Source organism: Mizuhopecten yessoensis, unplaced genomic scaffold (genome assembly GCF_002113885.1).
Source record: "Mizuhopecten yessoensis strain PY_sf001 unplaced genomic scaffold, ASM211388v2 scaffold10531, whole genome shotgun sequence".
NCBI lineage: Eukaryota > Metazoa > Mollusca > Bivalvia > Pectinida > Pectinidae > Mizuhopecten > Mizuhopecten yessoensis.
The window spans coordinates 505154-520940 of record NW_018408593.1 but is presented as its reverse complement, the minus strand read 5'-3'; the positions used below and the strand labels follow the sequence as shown (position 1 = coordinate 520940).

The 15787-nt window shown below is 37.4% G+C and overlaps 1 protein-coding gene across 2 annotated transcripts in view; it reads left to right on the top strand.

Annotated features, from left to right (window-relative positions):
* Nucleotides 1-9431: 9431 nt before the first annotated feature.
* Nucleotides 9432-15787, top strand: part of LOC110460996 — a 145607-nt gene continuing 139251 nt past the window's right edge. The window contains exon 1 of one of the 2 annotated variants that reach the window (XM_021514254.1): nucleotides 9432-10933. In XM_021514254.1, coding sequence (XP_021369929.1) covers nucleotides 10864-10933 — 70 coding nt within the window. In that variant the 5' untranslated portion in view covers nucleotides 9432-10863. The remainder of the gene's footprint in view (nucleotides 10934-15787) is intronic. The other variant, XM_021514256.1, reaches the window with a different exon arrangement.

Here is a 15787-nt window from a genome sequence, read left to right as displayed (position 1 = left end):
ATATCGAATACAACAACAAATATACATATTCGCAGCTATTTTCTCTGTAACACAGGCCATTCTCTATAAATCAGATGTGTAGGTATACATTAACCAATGGCGGACCGAGAGAAATATCTATAAATACCATAGATTTTGTTCGTTTTCCCCGTCTGAATACCCCTTAGTGGTATAAAACAGATCTACCGCTAAACCTCGAAATAATGCCCCTCGTATCGTTTGCCATCTCGTTTACCGAAACTTTCCATGTCCCTTTTTCTTGTTTTCTTAAGAATTCCTTTATACAGTTCCCTCAATATATTGCAAAACCTCTTTATAACGCCAAATATCTGTGGACAAAAAGTGGCATTTTAACGCGTGTTCACTGTAATTATACCAAAGTCAGCAATTGCTTTTACGAACCGATGATGGTACTTTTTTGGTTTGGTTTAGTTAGGTTTTACGTACTATTACCAAATATTGTAATCAAAGAACGTTCCTCACTCTGTGTGTAATGCATGAGTGTATGTGTGCGCGAGGCAGTGTATGCTGATATATATGCATCCTTGCGATACAGAGTGCTTCTTCATGAAAATTCCATGCCGAAGGCATCGAGCACAGTAGTCACATGTTGCGATTATACTAAATGCGGAACGTTAAACAGGAATAACAGTAACTGCATGTATTTCTTAAAGAACTTTGGTATGTCCTAGGTCGGGGAAAGAACCGATTGCCTTCCGCACTCACTTGGGCGAACGTTATACGCTAAGAACAAAAGTGAGATACATTTTGTATTGTTAATGAAGGCGCTAGGACACAAAAAAAGGTTGTTACAAAAATCTGTAGGAAAAAGAGAGAAAACAAAGTGTTAATCAGATGTATTTAGAGATGATTTGTTACAATAGATATGTTAGAACGTTATGGCAAAAACAACTGGAGAGCAATTATAGTTTGATATATGAAATATCCCTACCATTTATGGCTGTCTATATACTCTAGCTTCGACGCAAGCAGTTTTAAGAATGCCTGGGAAGACCTTTATGAGACTGATGACACACGTAGAGGTACTTAAAACACAGTGCACACCTGCGATCTTAAACTATTCTTTAAATAAACTTTCCCGTTTTTATTCCTTTAATCCCCTATTTATCCCAATGGATATCACTGCAACTTTCTGACGTGTAAATCACGTTACGTTTTATGGCATCACGTGCTGTTTTATGACATAGTATACGACATCAGGATTGGATAGGGTTTGTAATGTTACGTTCACTGATGGCGCGAGTCGTATATACTCTATGTATTGTCTGCAGTAACCGTCAATTAAACATAACGGAACTAATTTACGACCAAACCTACCTCAAGATTGCATTGGTCAATATAAAAATATGTCGATGTCGGAAATCAAACTCCAAATGAAATGTATAAGCGGTCTACTTTCTTTGAAATACATTCTGTTGTCGCTATGAGCATGTTTGTATAACTGTCATATTGACCATTGGGTAAATAAAAAAATACCGCTCTGCATTGAATCAAGAATTAAATTATCATACTTAAGGATTGCGTTGTACTTTTCTTTTTTCAAAAACAAAATTCTGTTTAAAAACAGAAAGCGCAATCTTCCCATTTTATAAATCAACAGTAAACAATAATCTACATTGAATTGTAAGATAACCCCATCGTAAATATGAAATATGAATTAAATTTAGATATTAATTATCAATATGACAAACCGTCATTTAATTTATTATGTTTCTATTTTAAAATCTTTCGGCAGTCATAAATGACACATGAAAAACTGAATATATGAATTTAACGCACTCGGTAATCGCAGCACGATCAAATAAACTTAAGAATATGCAGCACCGCAGCTAATTCGTATTAAATTTTAAAAAATTCCGTCGGCAAAAAATCCTTTTTTTTTATTTATCATAAAGGAAAATCTTAGCTACACACCGCATGCTACTTCGTCGGTTGTTGCATCAGTGTACATTGCAAGTGGACAAGTGGTTAAGGCGTCTAACATTCTGCTTTCACTAGCCCTCCACCACTGGGTCGCGGGTTCGAGACCTACGTTGGGCAGTCGTTATGTACTGGCCATAGTTCGATGGTTTTCTCTGAGAACTCCGGCTTTCCTCCACCACTAAAACCTGGCACGTCCTTAAGTGACTATGGCCCACTTGTATAAAACATCTCAAAGTTAAGGAAAATCTCAAGCAATGTATTATCTATGGGAAATCTTAGACTTGAGGAAATCTCAAGCGTTGAGCTGTTTTATACAAGTGGGCCCATAACTGTTAATAGGACGTAAAACACAAACAAACCAAATTGTGATGTAACTGGAAGATACAGTGTAGATACACACAATCACACATACACAACACACATTGAGGCACGGCCTGCGATAACTTAAGCTTTACTAATTTTGATATGTAGGTGCTTTCGTAGAAAGGTTTGTCTATGAACACAAAGAGTGCACATTCTTATTTTAGGTTTGTGGCTCTAGCGAACAATTCAAGGTTGCACACCTTACTCAAGAAACCCCAAACATGGACTCAGTCCGAATTCAAATGTAGTTTAGTGATTATAGAACATTAGAGATTCAAAAGATAAATCGAAACGAACCCTTCTTCAAACTTCGTATTTATTCCGGAAACCGGAAATGCATCACAAAACAAAGAAACAACATACAGCGACAGAATACGAAAAAATAACACACATGATCCATTCCTCATATTCATTGATGATTACTAAACAGGTATATGTACTACAAATTATATATAAATTTTACCTATGTGTATACTTACATACATATGTATAGTAAATATGGACATTATCGAGATATATTTCCGAAAGAAATATATTTTATTGACATTTGAAATTTGGTCCTATTCTAAGACAGTTTCATGGCCACTGGAGCCATTGGAGATTTCACTGAAATAAAACCATGATAAAGTGTACCTGGTACCGTGCGCGTATTACTCTCTGTAGAGACATGCTATTGAATTATAGTGCCGTTTCTAATCCAGAAATACCACTTTGCCCCAAAGGATAACATTTCAAGAAAAAAGTAAGAGTTTTCCAAATGCTCTACAAATGCTGCCTTTGGATAGCGCGTGCCGTTCAATGAGGGCTATATATACGTGTGCTGTTGAGACGTGATATGTATGTGTAGTTTGGTAGGTAGCATCCTTGAGTTCAGCAGTGAAATCAAGGCAGTAGGCACATAGTGGTACAATGTATATGTAACGTGCAGGCATGAATTAAATCAATTACTATCGCCTGTTTCTTAACGATGCAGGAAAAAACATTAAGATTCCCTTTTCAACTGCAAAACACTGGTGAGTCGTAAGTACGGTAACATCGCCTCCCCTTCATTTTGTTTTGATAAAAGTGTAGCTCAATTGGGCAGATGCTTACCATTGACTAGATACATAATGTAGCTTAATTGAGTATAGTGTTACAATTTGACGTCCATGGTTCGAATCCAGGGCCAGTATTCATTAAAACATTCCCATTGTCAAACATGAATTCTGCGCCCAAGCCAAATTTCTTGAAACTTGCCTAAATCACGTAACATAGTCAAAAGGACAAGTGCAAACATTGAAAACAGAGGTTGACTTTAACTCTCTCCAAATACCTCAAAATGATTTTGTCTCGTATAACATAGCCGTGCAGGAAAATTAGTTCCCTATGCATGATTTCAGTATTTGGCAGAAGTACGGGGATTGAGTTTAACTTTTCGTCAGTATTGGTTAAGTCAATAGATGTGCTTAATATGTATACATGTATAACAATGCTAAAATTCAATATTCAATAGATACATTGTATCAGAGTGTAAAAAGCTTGCGCTAATAGTATTATAAACTGCTGTATATTTTATCCCATCGGACTTAGTATACGGGAACACAACTTTGATATTAATATATCAGCTAAAATGTTCTTTAAATACACAAAGGGTTTAAATGCCTAGATCAGCACGAAAGGAGTAAAGTTGGAAGCTCTTATGACCGCTGGAAATGCCGTTATATTGGCTGTTGTTTTGGCCCCGGAAGTGACCTTATAATGATTACAATTAGGACCCCTGGTAGTGCTGTTGTAATGGTTTTTGTTATTGTCCCCGGATGTGACGTTACATGTAAAACATTTACTATTATGACCCGCAGAATTGACGGTATAATGGTTGCTTTTAACGCCCCCGGCATGATGGCATTGTAAGGGTTGCTATTATGGCCCCTGGAAGTGACTTTATAATGGTTGCAGTAAGGGTCGCTGCAGGTACCAAGAAACGTTATATTGGTTGAAGTTATGGGCACCGGAAGTGACGACTTTATAGTTTGCGCGTCACGGTTGGGACAAAACAGAGTTATCGACCTCAACATCTAATGGAGGCCAGGGTCCTGATCAAACGCTGACACCATAGGGCCAGATTGTATATGCCGTTAAACGTCACAAGATAAAAAACATATCGCACTTTAAACATATATTTTATACGATATGGAAGTTTTGTTTCCATTCCAAGAATATGTCCCTTTAGAGAACATTTTATTGGAAATCGAACGCACCAACCGTGTTATCCTTTGTCAGGATACCTCAGTGCAGAATATTTCTATATACTGGCAAGATAGCCGACTCCTGTATGTTCCAAGGTCAAGGTTCTCATTATGAAAATGCGTTCGGGTTTTAAGCCATGTTCCAGTATAAAATCTTTGATGAAAACTGTATAGCGGACAGTTGGACTGACTGCTCTATGTTTCACTTACAGTAGGACCAATCCAGTTAACTTGTCAGGATAATTTGTTCGACTCAATGTTTAAGAGATATTTGGACAGACATAGTTGCTTATTCAAGAACATTAGTTTCGACTCAGCTCTGTTTCACTCGGTTCGACTCGGCTGTAGTGCAATATTAGCTGTATCTAATCGGTTATGTTTCAAGGCCAGCTGGGCCGCCAGGGCTGTGTCGCACGGACTTTTGGACCAACAGAGTTTAAAGATTAAAAAAAAGGATTTACTCAACCCAGCTGTTTCATAACAATCTCAACCTAAACAATTGTATTTAAAATACGACTGGACAACTTTTTTAAGGACAGACGAACTCATTAGTGTTTCAAAGACAACGCTACTGACATAACTAATTCTGTAAATAAAGGAAAATTGGACCACAATTTCTTAAGTTTCAAGGACAGTTGGTTTGACTTATCTTTTGAGAAAGAAAACTTGACGGACACAGCTGTATTCAAAGAACAAAACAACACATTTATGTTGCAAGGACAGTTGGACAGATACAGTTGTTTGTTTAAAGGGCAACTGGAGCAACTCAAATTCGTTGCAGGGACAGTTTGGCTGACATTTTGATAGACTAAGTTATGTTTCAATGACATTTGGACTATCGACAAAACTGTGTTTCAAGGAAAGATGGTCGGACTTTTTTCAAGGAAAACAGGGTCGACTAAAATATGTTTCGAATGTACAAGGAAAGCTAAACCGATTCAGTTGTCTTTTAAGGTTAGTTGGACCTACTTAATTGTGTTTTCATGACCGAAGGGCTGACGAAGGTTTATTTCAAAGTACCGTAATATGTTAAAAGATGTTGGTGGCAGTCCCTGTCGTTAAGCCCAAACACGCCACTTTGTTTTGGTGATTGAGATGAAACAAACAAACATTATTAACAAATTAATAGTGTAATAGCGTTACACTGCTGCAATTACATCTACGCTGGGTATAGCATTAAAGTATCGGGTCACGGTGCACGTGTCCATTCCATTTTGATACGTATCGCGCGATATACCGTAAACATGTTTTATTGGGGCTTGGTTGGTTTTGGTGTTTTTTTCTTTTTACGTCCTATTAACAGCTATGGACATTTAAGGACGTGCCAGGTTTTGATGGAGTAGGAAAACCGGAGTACCCGGAGAAAAACCACCCACTTTCGACCAGTGTCTGACTGCTTCACGTTCTCCTCGAACCCGCGAACCAGTGGTAGAGGGCTGGTGATCGTAGAAGGTCAGACGCATTAACCACAGCGGTCTCCGTTTTTGCCGGGGATATTGTTTTTCGAGGAAACGGCGTTCACAATGTTCGTTTAACTTTTGTCCAATCCCTTTGCGTGTGTATGTTTTAACTATATCTGTTGTCTTTGTATATTATGATTGTTCGATCAAGTCGCAATAATGTTGCCCACTAAAACTTCCCGTATGTCAAGAATTGACGTCTCCGTATTTTGACGTTAAAATATTTTCAAATGTATGTAGCAATAATGTACAACACTGTGTCGTTTCCTTCTCATACACATACTATCATTCAAGCTAACAACTTAATTCTCTTTGAGGGTACATGTATGTTATTAGCGTATTATGTTTCGTTTTATTGTTGTTTTGACACCAGAAGAAATAGTATGGCCCACATACATGTGTACTTTGTCCCTTTCGAGTACATTATTGTAAGTGGCATTCTAGTGTAGCGGTACCGGTGAGGTCGTGTGAAATGTACGAGAAACCACGTGCGTTCTGTGATTTGTATGACTGCCGACACGTAACAATTATACAACATGTATAACTGACAGACAGAAATCAAAACCACATGTAAGAAATGTCAATCAGTGAAATCCCATCTCAAGGTTAAATTCCAAGGTCAAAGAGCGTGACGTGTCACCACATGCTCGACATCGGTCTTTCGTTCAGAATTTGGCAAAAATGTAAACACCTTTTCTCATGCTTGTAAATGGACATATTTTCTTTAGGGCACCGAGGACTTGTACTGTTACGAACGGCATGGTGCAAATTATTTTCCAATGCATCTTCGGATACATCATCCTGGTTAGTAAGCACAGATTGGACAAAATAATATGTCAGAGCTGGTGGCCAGACGGACTCTCGGTATAAAATTAACAGTCTTGATAATAAACATTGTTTTAGTATAAGTCACTCACCCGGTCGGACAGACGTGACACAATGCATCAACTCATTTTGTAGACAGTCGTGATCCCATCTCATGTTAAAGTATCATCATAGTATAAAACATATAATATATGCTGTTGGTGGCGGTGATTGTCTCAGAACTTGTGTCTATCCTGAAATATTTTCTCAATATGCTGTTCGTGTCGATGATGGTGCCCCTACACAGTTTTATTCTTTAAAAATATCGGAAAATATCGAAATAAGGGTAAATAGAATGGACAATGTATTTTGATATCACTTCCGGTCCACTAGCGGTGAAACATTGAAACGTTACAGCTCCCATCATTTACAGAACTATATTCCGTTTGACCTGTTAAGGATTTCTATGAAACACCATAAGATTTGATGTCTGTGTCACTCATTTGGGTATGACAGACACAATGCAGCAAGTTAAAAGAAAAATACGATGAAATCACCGGAACAAGATCATATGACGTCACATCATATCTGCAAATATAGGTAAAGCTAGATTGAAAGCTCTTATTCTAATTTTTCTTACATAGGAATAGAAAAACAGACGTCGAGATGAAATTCTTGAATGTCTTATCATGAGTTTGAAGTAGGCCTGGGGTTAAACAATCAAGAATATCACCCATCGGGTCGAGATTACTGTGTCATATCCTCATGGCAGGGGCAATCCTATTTAAACAATTAGTTGACGTCAAGGGAACAATAAAGTTTGAGGTCACAACCAACATTCGGTGGAAAATGTAAATTGCGAATCAGACATACCAGACTAATTTTAATGGATTTGTGATACAAATAATAGCACGGAAGAAAATTAATCATCCTCTAATTTGAGGGTGTGACATAGAAATGTCCGACCCTCGGGTTTCGCAACCAAAATATCACTCCTTGGCTCAGAAATTCCACTGCCACATCCTTATTGTAAGAGAGGGAATGTTTCGTACCGTGGGATGTCATTTCCCAGTGGCAGAGACACAACGGTGTATCTCCATTTGATGCCCATGTCTCTAATGCCTTATGACAAGGGCAAAAACTGTCCACAGTAAAAAAAAAAACAAAAAAAAAACCACTTCCTCTGCGTGAACCAATTCCTGTTCCACCGGCATATGCGCAATGTAGCAACGTGACCAGGAATGGCTCCCGTAACAGCCCTTAGATTAGTGATATTACTACATCCGGATGGAAACACGCTCAAGGTTCCTAGAAAGCCTTTTTCTCAAACTGACGTGCATGTTTCCTACGCGTTTACTACCTTTCAACAGATTTTGAACTGTCATAATTTGACAGTCCCAATCATAGTTATTTTGTGTTCCGTTCTGAAGATGAGAAACGTTTAAAACCCATGGCGTGTTATTACTGGGACGGTCGCCTCTCTAACTCTAATGAGCTGGAGGAGGACCTGGGAGGGCTCTTCTCGCTACCAGAAGCTAACGCGCCACTTTACGCCAACTCTCATGCGTGTCAAGAAGACGCGACTTGCCCGAGACGTCAATCTATCCGATTTTAATGAATGAAGTGTTCGCTAAGTGTTAATTACTAAGAATAAAACAAAGATAAATCAAAATTCTCCTCCGATATCTTAAAGGAAATTCGACAAAACCTAGTTTTGAAGGATTCATGCCGAATTTTAACAGGGTATATTGCCAACCTGACGCCAGCTAGATTTAGAAACAAAATAAATTAAAATTTCTTTAAAGTCAAAATTACACATAAAAACTCACAATAATCTAGTAATTGGTATTTTTTAAATCCAAATGAATGTTAAATAACTGGTAATTTTACAATAAAAATCAAATTAGCGTGACAAAACTAATTTCAAAATGTAAATAATTTCCAGAAAATGTTGGTACAGCGCAGCTATTTCATTATAACAGTCGCGGTTTAAACCATTTGCAAATTACGTTTTTTTTTCATAACTCCTAGTCAAATGAAAGACAGAAAGTCAAAAGATTACATAATCATATATTGTTACACATTATAATGACCTCGTACCAACCAGTGGCAATTTCATGTCTGCGTGATTCTATACAGTGTAGATATTTACAAAAATCAACTATATTAACCTAATCAGAAAATCGGTAGCTTTTAAAAGAATGAATAATGCATTCAAAACTGTAAGCTTTCCAACTTTGCACTAACTTCTTAATGTATGACTTGACTTCTTTTACGTGTAAATGTTAGAAATTAAGACGCATGGGACAATCTTTAATATGTGGATTTGGGAAAAAAACAAAACGCCTTATTAATATTTTCCCCGACCTATCCACAAACACAAGTTATAGAATGAAGATATTTTTCGTCTAAGTACCAAAAATGTCCTTTGATGATAAACTGACTGTATTATGAAACGGGATATTGTATAGAGATTATGGGAAAATATTTCAAAATCTTCACAAAGACGAACTTACGGTAAAATATCATACGAAAAACGTTTGATGTAAATACAAATTTGTCGCCGGAAGAAAATTCAATTGATATTTTAATATGGATTTAATTTCCAATTCATTTGACTGTTAAGGTTGTTCACAATAAAAGCCCTGACCATTTGATCGGCTTATGACTATAATAGGATATAACACAGTCTGATAATGTTAGTGAAATTTTCACGCAACTTGTCACAATCGGTCAATATGAGAACGCAAGTGAACCATCGGTCACAGCAGCACGTGCAGCAGACGCGCGCAAAGCCGCAAGCCGCGTGAAGTTGGAGACATATACGTTCCCGTGTGTGTTCAGTAGCAAAGGAGAAATTAATGAGGCAGAAAATTGGTGAAATTGATATATTTTCACTCGTTGAACGGCATGCAACAAGCACGCGACAGTCATTGTTGGCGTTGGTTTAGGAGTCTGGTCAAAGGTCACGATGTCAATCTGTAGTAACACTAAACACAATTTACAAACGTAACAAAAATACAAGGATTGTTTTCTGTTGAATCGTAATTTAACGATGCGATATTCCTTTGTTTGGCAACTGTTAAAAGCATCCACACAAAGGCTGATGACGTCAGAGTATTTCACGCGTGTACTTTGTCCGGACAATTAGACTATGGGTCGTCGAGGAAATGCTATCTTTGTTCCTACTTCGTATCATGTACGTGCATCTTTTTATGTCTTTTTTCCTTCTAAAGTAATTGCAGTCAGGACGTAAACTATATATATATATATTTCAAACGTGTCGTTCTTCATAATACGCTTATAAACCATGTGTTCAAGATGACAAAGAATGGGTACGCGCACGTGTTACATTGCATCCAAGCGTATCAACGGCAGGTGTGTCAACAAAATGGCTATAACAATACAAGGCATTGTGTGATTTATAATTAATCATAATATGCGCCAATACAATCTTTTAAAGTAAAATCCCCTGCGTATTTTGTCGACAGCTATTGGTAATGTCCGATGAACGATAAACATAGAGAAAGCGACACAAATGGATCCACAAAAACGACTATCGTTCACCAGTCTAGAAACACGGCAGCGTCCTCTTGGCGTACTGAGTATCTAACTGCACACTCGGCTGTTTACACACGAAGAGGGGAACAGGCCAGCTCAATCTAATGTGGGTTTCATCTTTCGGTCTTAGTATTCTGTGAGCCGATTCAGCGAGTGACTGTGCTACAGAGCACTCCGGTGGGGACACACACACATCACAGCACGTGGAACTATTTACTTTGAGTTTGTGAGACCCTGAGTCGGCTGCATCTCAGCACTAAAATATAGTAAGCAGCGTCGTGTGCTATGATATTCCCGTGCCGTTTCAACAAGTTAGTTGGTGCTACATTCGTGACCAGCCGTGTTGACGGATAGATTTGATATACAGTTCATTGATAGATTTTTTTTTTATTTAAATACCTGATCTCTACACCCGCCGGAGCGTTAACTGTGTTGAATGAGAGGTACCCTTGACATACGACAGTCGTCACGGATCACATGTGCTCAACTGTCTCTCAATACCTATAATGGCGTCTGGGACTAGTTGGATCGTCTGCCTGTTGTGTTTGGTGCTGGTGGGATTTACTTACTCACAAGGTAGGACAGTTTGTTTACACCCCTCCCAGATCCGTCCTTGGGTCCGTATACTCGATCTCCTTGTCGTTCATGCGAGAGAGCTAGCTACATATACCAGCACCTGTTACAACAGGTGTATGTATATACTGTATCTATCTTTATACCTTACGCCAAAAGTGGTGTCAGTTGGTAATTTCTTATGTTTACCATTGAAATAAATATGTCTTCTTTTGGCTAAGGGTTTATTTTGCCACACCGGCTCTATAACGTTAACACTAACTGAAGTTTGTAAACACCAGCACTCTTACAGCGCACACCTATATATAAATCTAACAGTACATATACAAACGTGTGTGAATATGTGTGTGTATGTATACTGTTATAACTAGGTGTATTATAGGTAAACATATATACATGTAGCTATATATATACACACACATACATACATGATGTGTGAATTTTGAAATAAAAAACAAACGGCCCGCGGAGGGTGGACGCGAAGATTTAATGTAGCTCAAAGCCTTGTGAACTCGGTGAGGCACACCAGTAAAATGTCACTACACGTAAACACTTTATTAATTACACCGATGGCTGCTTTGATGCGCTAGAATGATTTTATATCTTGTTACATGAAAAAGACAGGTGGAAAGGGCAGGTGGTATTTTTGAAAGAATCGTCTTTCTTTGAAGGCGAACGAAACGTGCCATAATCGGAGTACCCCGTGTTATAAAACGCTTGCTTATCAAACGGATTTTGTTGACACATAGTGTAAGGCAACTTAAACTGTTTATTAGTTCTAATGTACATATATATACACACACAACCGGACTGGGCAATGCAATTATAATCGGCTGACCGCACGGACAGGCGAGATAAGGAACTCCCCTAACTTTAATCACTAAAATTCGGTTCATGTCTCCATAAATATACGGCGAGTCTTACGCAGGACCTAAAACAACGTGTGTAAATCGTGAATTCATTGACATATACATAATACACTAGTATATTTTTCTCTGATGCCAGTCAAGCATGAAGTTTAACTATTGTATTTGTGTCGAGGAGGTCCCAACACATTCAGTTGTGAGCCTGTATGGTAACACTAGCCACTACAGCAATGATACCGCTGACATTTGTCTTTGTATGTCATGAAACGAAAAATTATCTTATCTCCGAAGTATGATTGAAGAGGATTTATGAGGGCACACTGCACGCGGGCTGTTATATAGCGTTCATGTATCATGTCAACCGGATTTCGATGAAAAATAATGCATTTTGAAATATTATTTTTATGATAAGAATTATTTTGATTAAAGTTTAAAATCAAACATAAAATTTATAAATGATAAGGAAACAAATTTTTGAGAGAAAAAATGTTTTAAATACAACTATTATCATTAAGAGAGGTCAATGCGATGAAGTATTAACCTAACCAGACATTGATAACCTCCAGTTTGTTACGGGATTGTCTGGTATGTCAATATCAGTGGTGTCCATATATCATTGATATTTTATCAACTTAACCAGTCTCCAAATACTTGTCGCTCGAATACTATCGTGTAAGGTTCCATATAACTCTCCACAGCGCTGGCTTGATACGAGAATAGATCTCAAGTTCAAATAGATATATAAAATATGTACACCCTGTGTTATGGAAAGGAGTTTTGTCTTATATACAGTTTTGAATGTAGAAAATTTAAACTTATGTGATCATTTAAGTCAGAAACTGTCGACGAGCGGAAATTTGAAATGTCCCTTTTCAATTTAGAAATTGCAAACAGAACATAAATGTCAATGAGACACACTTCTAAACTCGTTTCGTTTTAACGGTTTATAGTTTACAATTTGAGAAAATTAGATGTCTGGCTGAAAATGATCGACATCCTTAGGCTTTATAGATTATTTACAAGGGTACTTTTCTAAATTTCATAGCGTCTTTTGTTTTGAATTTGAAAAGCAATGCGTCATTCTTATAACTAGTCTGTTTTAAGAAGACCGTTCACAGTTTTTTCTGTATCTAGTGCATTGACTATCATTCCACAGCTATGTTATTTTAAAGAAGCCGGTAGAATGTCTGCCTTAGACATGCTATCCTATACAACATCGAAATCTTGTGCAATAGCCAACAATTTCAGTTATTGCAAACATTCCGACAAGTGCATTTAAGTTATATATATACATATATAGCGATCGTTTTCATACACCGAAATCACATAGACTTTTATAACTGCATGTTAAATATTCAACATTAAGGCTATATGCTACATTACACGGTGTACGTGTGATTTGTGTTAGAGTTATCTCCTCTATAAATATTTTTTAATTATGTTTTTTTTTTAAACTAATATTTTAATTTATTCATCCTTGTTTCCCTTTAAACGCGTCATTAATTAAATTAAACAGATCTAAATACCAATTATCAGATGTGTATTTAAACAATTTTAACAGTGGAACTCTTTTGCAGTGGAGGTGATGTCATCGCTAGGTAACCGTAGTATGTGTCCTTAAATGGTCTAGTGTCCACTCGGTACATGATGTTTACCTCATATTCTCGTACTTTCCGTTTCATCAGGTGTGTCACAATTTCAAGTAGTTGCCAGCGAACAAATATGTGTTGAGATACCATATTAAACAAACCATCTTCTCGCTTGCGATTTATGAGTAAAACAAACCGCTGATATCTACTTCTATGCTGTGTGTTGCGGTATCATTTGAAAGCAATTTGTGAAAGGAACGATGCTGAAGTATCGGTTATGTTTTGTACGTGTCTATATAGCCTCATGCGATATCCTACCGACGCCTAACATTACTTCACCACCACACGTATACACAATCCCAGACCGGCGCACGATACTGCTGAAATAACCTCAAGCGGCATATGGCAGGGCTCCATCGTCGTAACGGAGGTTGAAAGTCTAACCCGAAACAATAAAAGATAAAAAAATAAAAATAAAAAAAAATAAGCATCGAAAGATCATTACAATGCTATTAAGTCAACACAGGGCATATATTCCGGTTTTTATTGCGCAAAAATAAAACCGGGAACGGAATGTGTGTTCCCCGTATTAATGCGATGTAGTTAACATTTAAAATCTGATATTAAAATTCGTTCTTGTGTAGGCTTTGATTACTTGACGAAACGTCTTTTGCAGTCTAGAAAAAATAAAGTGCCACTTGGAGAAAACCAATCTGTTAAAAAAATAATAAACAAATGTCTATGACAACCATTTTTTGTTCTGCAAACATTTTTTTGGCATCTCGACACCAAATTTGATGATCACTTAGACAATCTTGTCAAACTTATTCCACTGCTTTGACGGGCATGACAGCGAATCTAAAACAGGCTTCAATGACTTGAAACAATTGCTTCTGTGTCAACCAACCCCACATTTGCATCTCGGAAAACCGAAGTCATGACAGCTTATTTCAAATTCAGTTCATTTCCATGAACTAACGACCAGATCAGGCTAGCACTCTCACAACAACGGGAACCAAATAAAGAAATAACGACCATCAAGAATCTCATAAATAATCATCGTCTTCACATAGAAAGATTGGCCAGCCGTTACTTGTTATTGAGATATTCATAATATACTTGCGCTATCATCAGTTTGTGATTTTAATTTGTGTTATAGATGAGCTGTTGGCATTACTGAAATGTTTGTATGTCGATAATATGACTGCAACATTAAAACGAGCTAGACCGAGATTTGAACCCGGAACCCGAATCTCTAGACGATTTCACTCGTTCAATTGAGAGTTTTTTCTCGTCACCAGCGATATTCCTATTTACTGTATATCTCTTCATTTGTTTCCTGCCTTCTTCCTCCGTAGTCTTCCCGTCACTCCTCAGAAGACAACCCATTACAACACAAAATCGTTGTAATTCTTGCAAAGCTCCTAAAATCACTTGTTCCAAAGTGTAATCCGTAGATAACCAATTTTAAGCAGGATGGAAACAATGCAACAAACCTAGACCTTGATTCGAACCCGAAACCTCCAATATCCAAATAGACTAACTAACCTATACTGTACTAGTTGGGTTTGCCGTTGCAACTGTGAAAACAGAGTAGTATGATGTTGGTCCATTGCAATATTAAAACAGTGTTTAGGGTTCCGCGGTGGACAAAGACGCTGGTATTTTTTTCAGCTAGGTGATTTGGTGCTCTAAGTCAGGAGTTCGAATCCCGGCACGAGTAATACGCTGTGTCTTCCTTCTTTATTTGTGTTTCATATAACGATATATAGATACAATAAGTTTGTAGTGATACTTAAAGTAGATACGCTATAAATGATATTATATCAAAAGGATCAAAGCACAAATGTCATTTAAAGACCCTAGGGAATACCACTGTAGTTTTCGATGCATACAGTTACCTCCCCTTAATTTCTTTTTTTTGCCATAGCTAAAGCGCGACGTGGCCAGGGTACTTCGGCTTATAGGGTAACTCAGTTGGTAAAAAGACAATACTGCTTAGGTTCAGGATTCGAATCCTGGTTTATATAAAGCCCCGTTGTAAATGAACGGTTTTTTTCATTTCTTTTTTTTCATTTCATTCTCTTAATATTTTCATAAAGAAGTCCAAGGAATGGATAACTCTCCTGAAACGATTTATCAAATTTAAAGCTACATGATTAGTCATGCCGGACAGCAGTTTCCAATGTTATGTGACAGTTTCAGATAGTGGTATAAGGATCCTTAATGCCGTACTTTTAATCTTAGACGGTATTGTGATGTTTCATTTATACTTGATGACATCGTATCATAAAACATAGCTTATTCAACAACGAACGGTAACAGCTGATGTTTATTGCCGAGATAGCATCGACTCAAGTTAATGGTCAATATATCTGAAATATACGGAATAAACGAGCTCC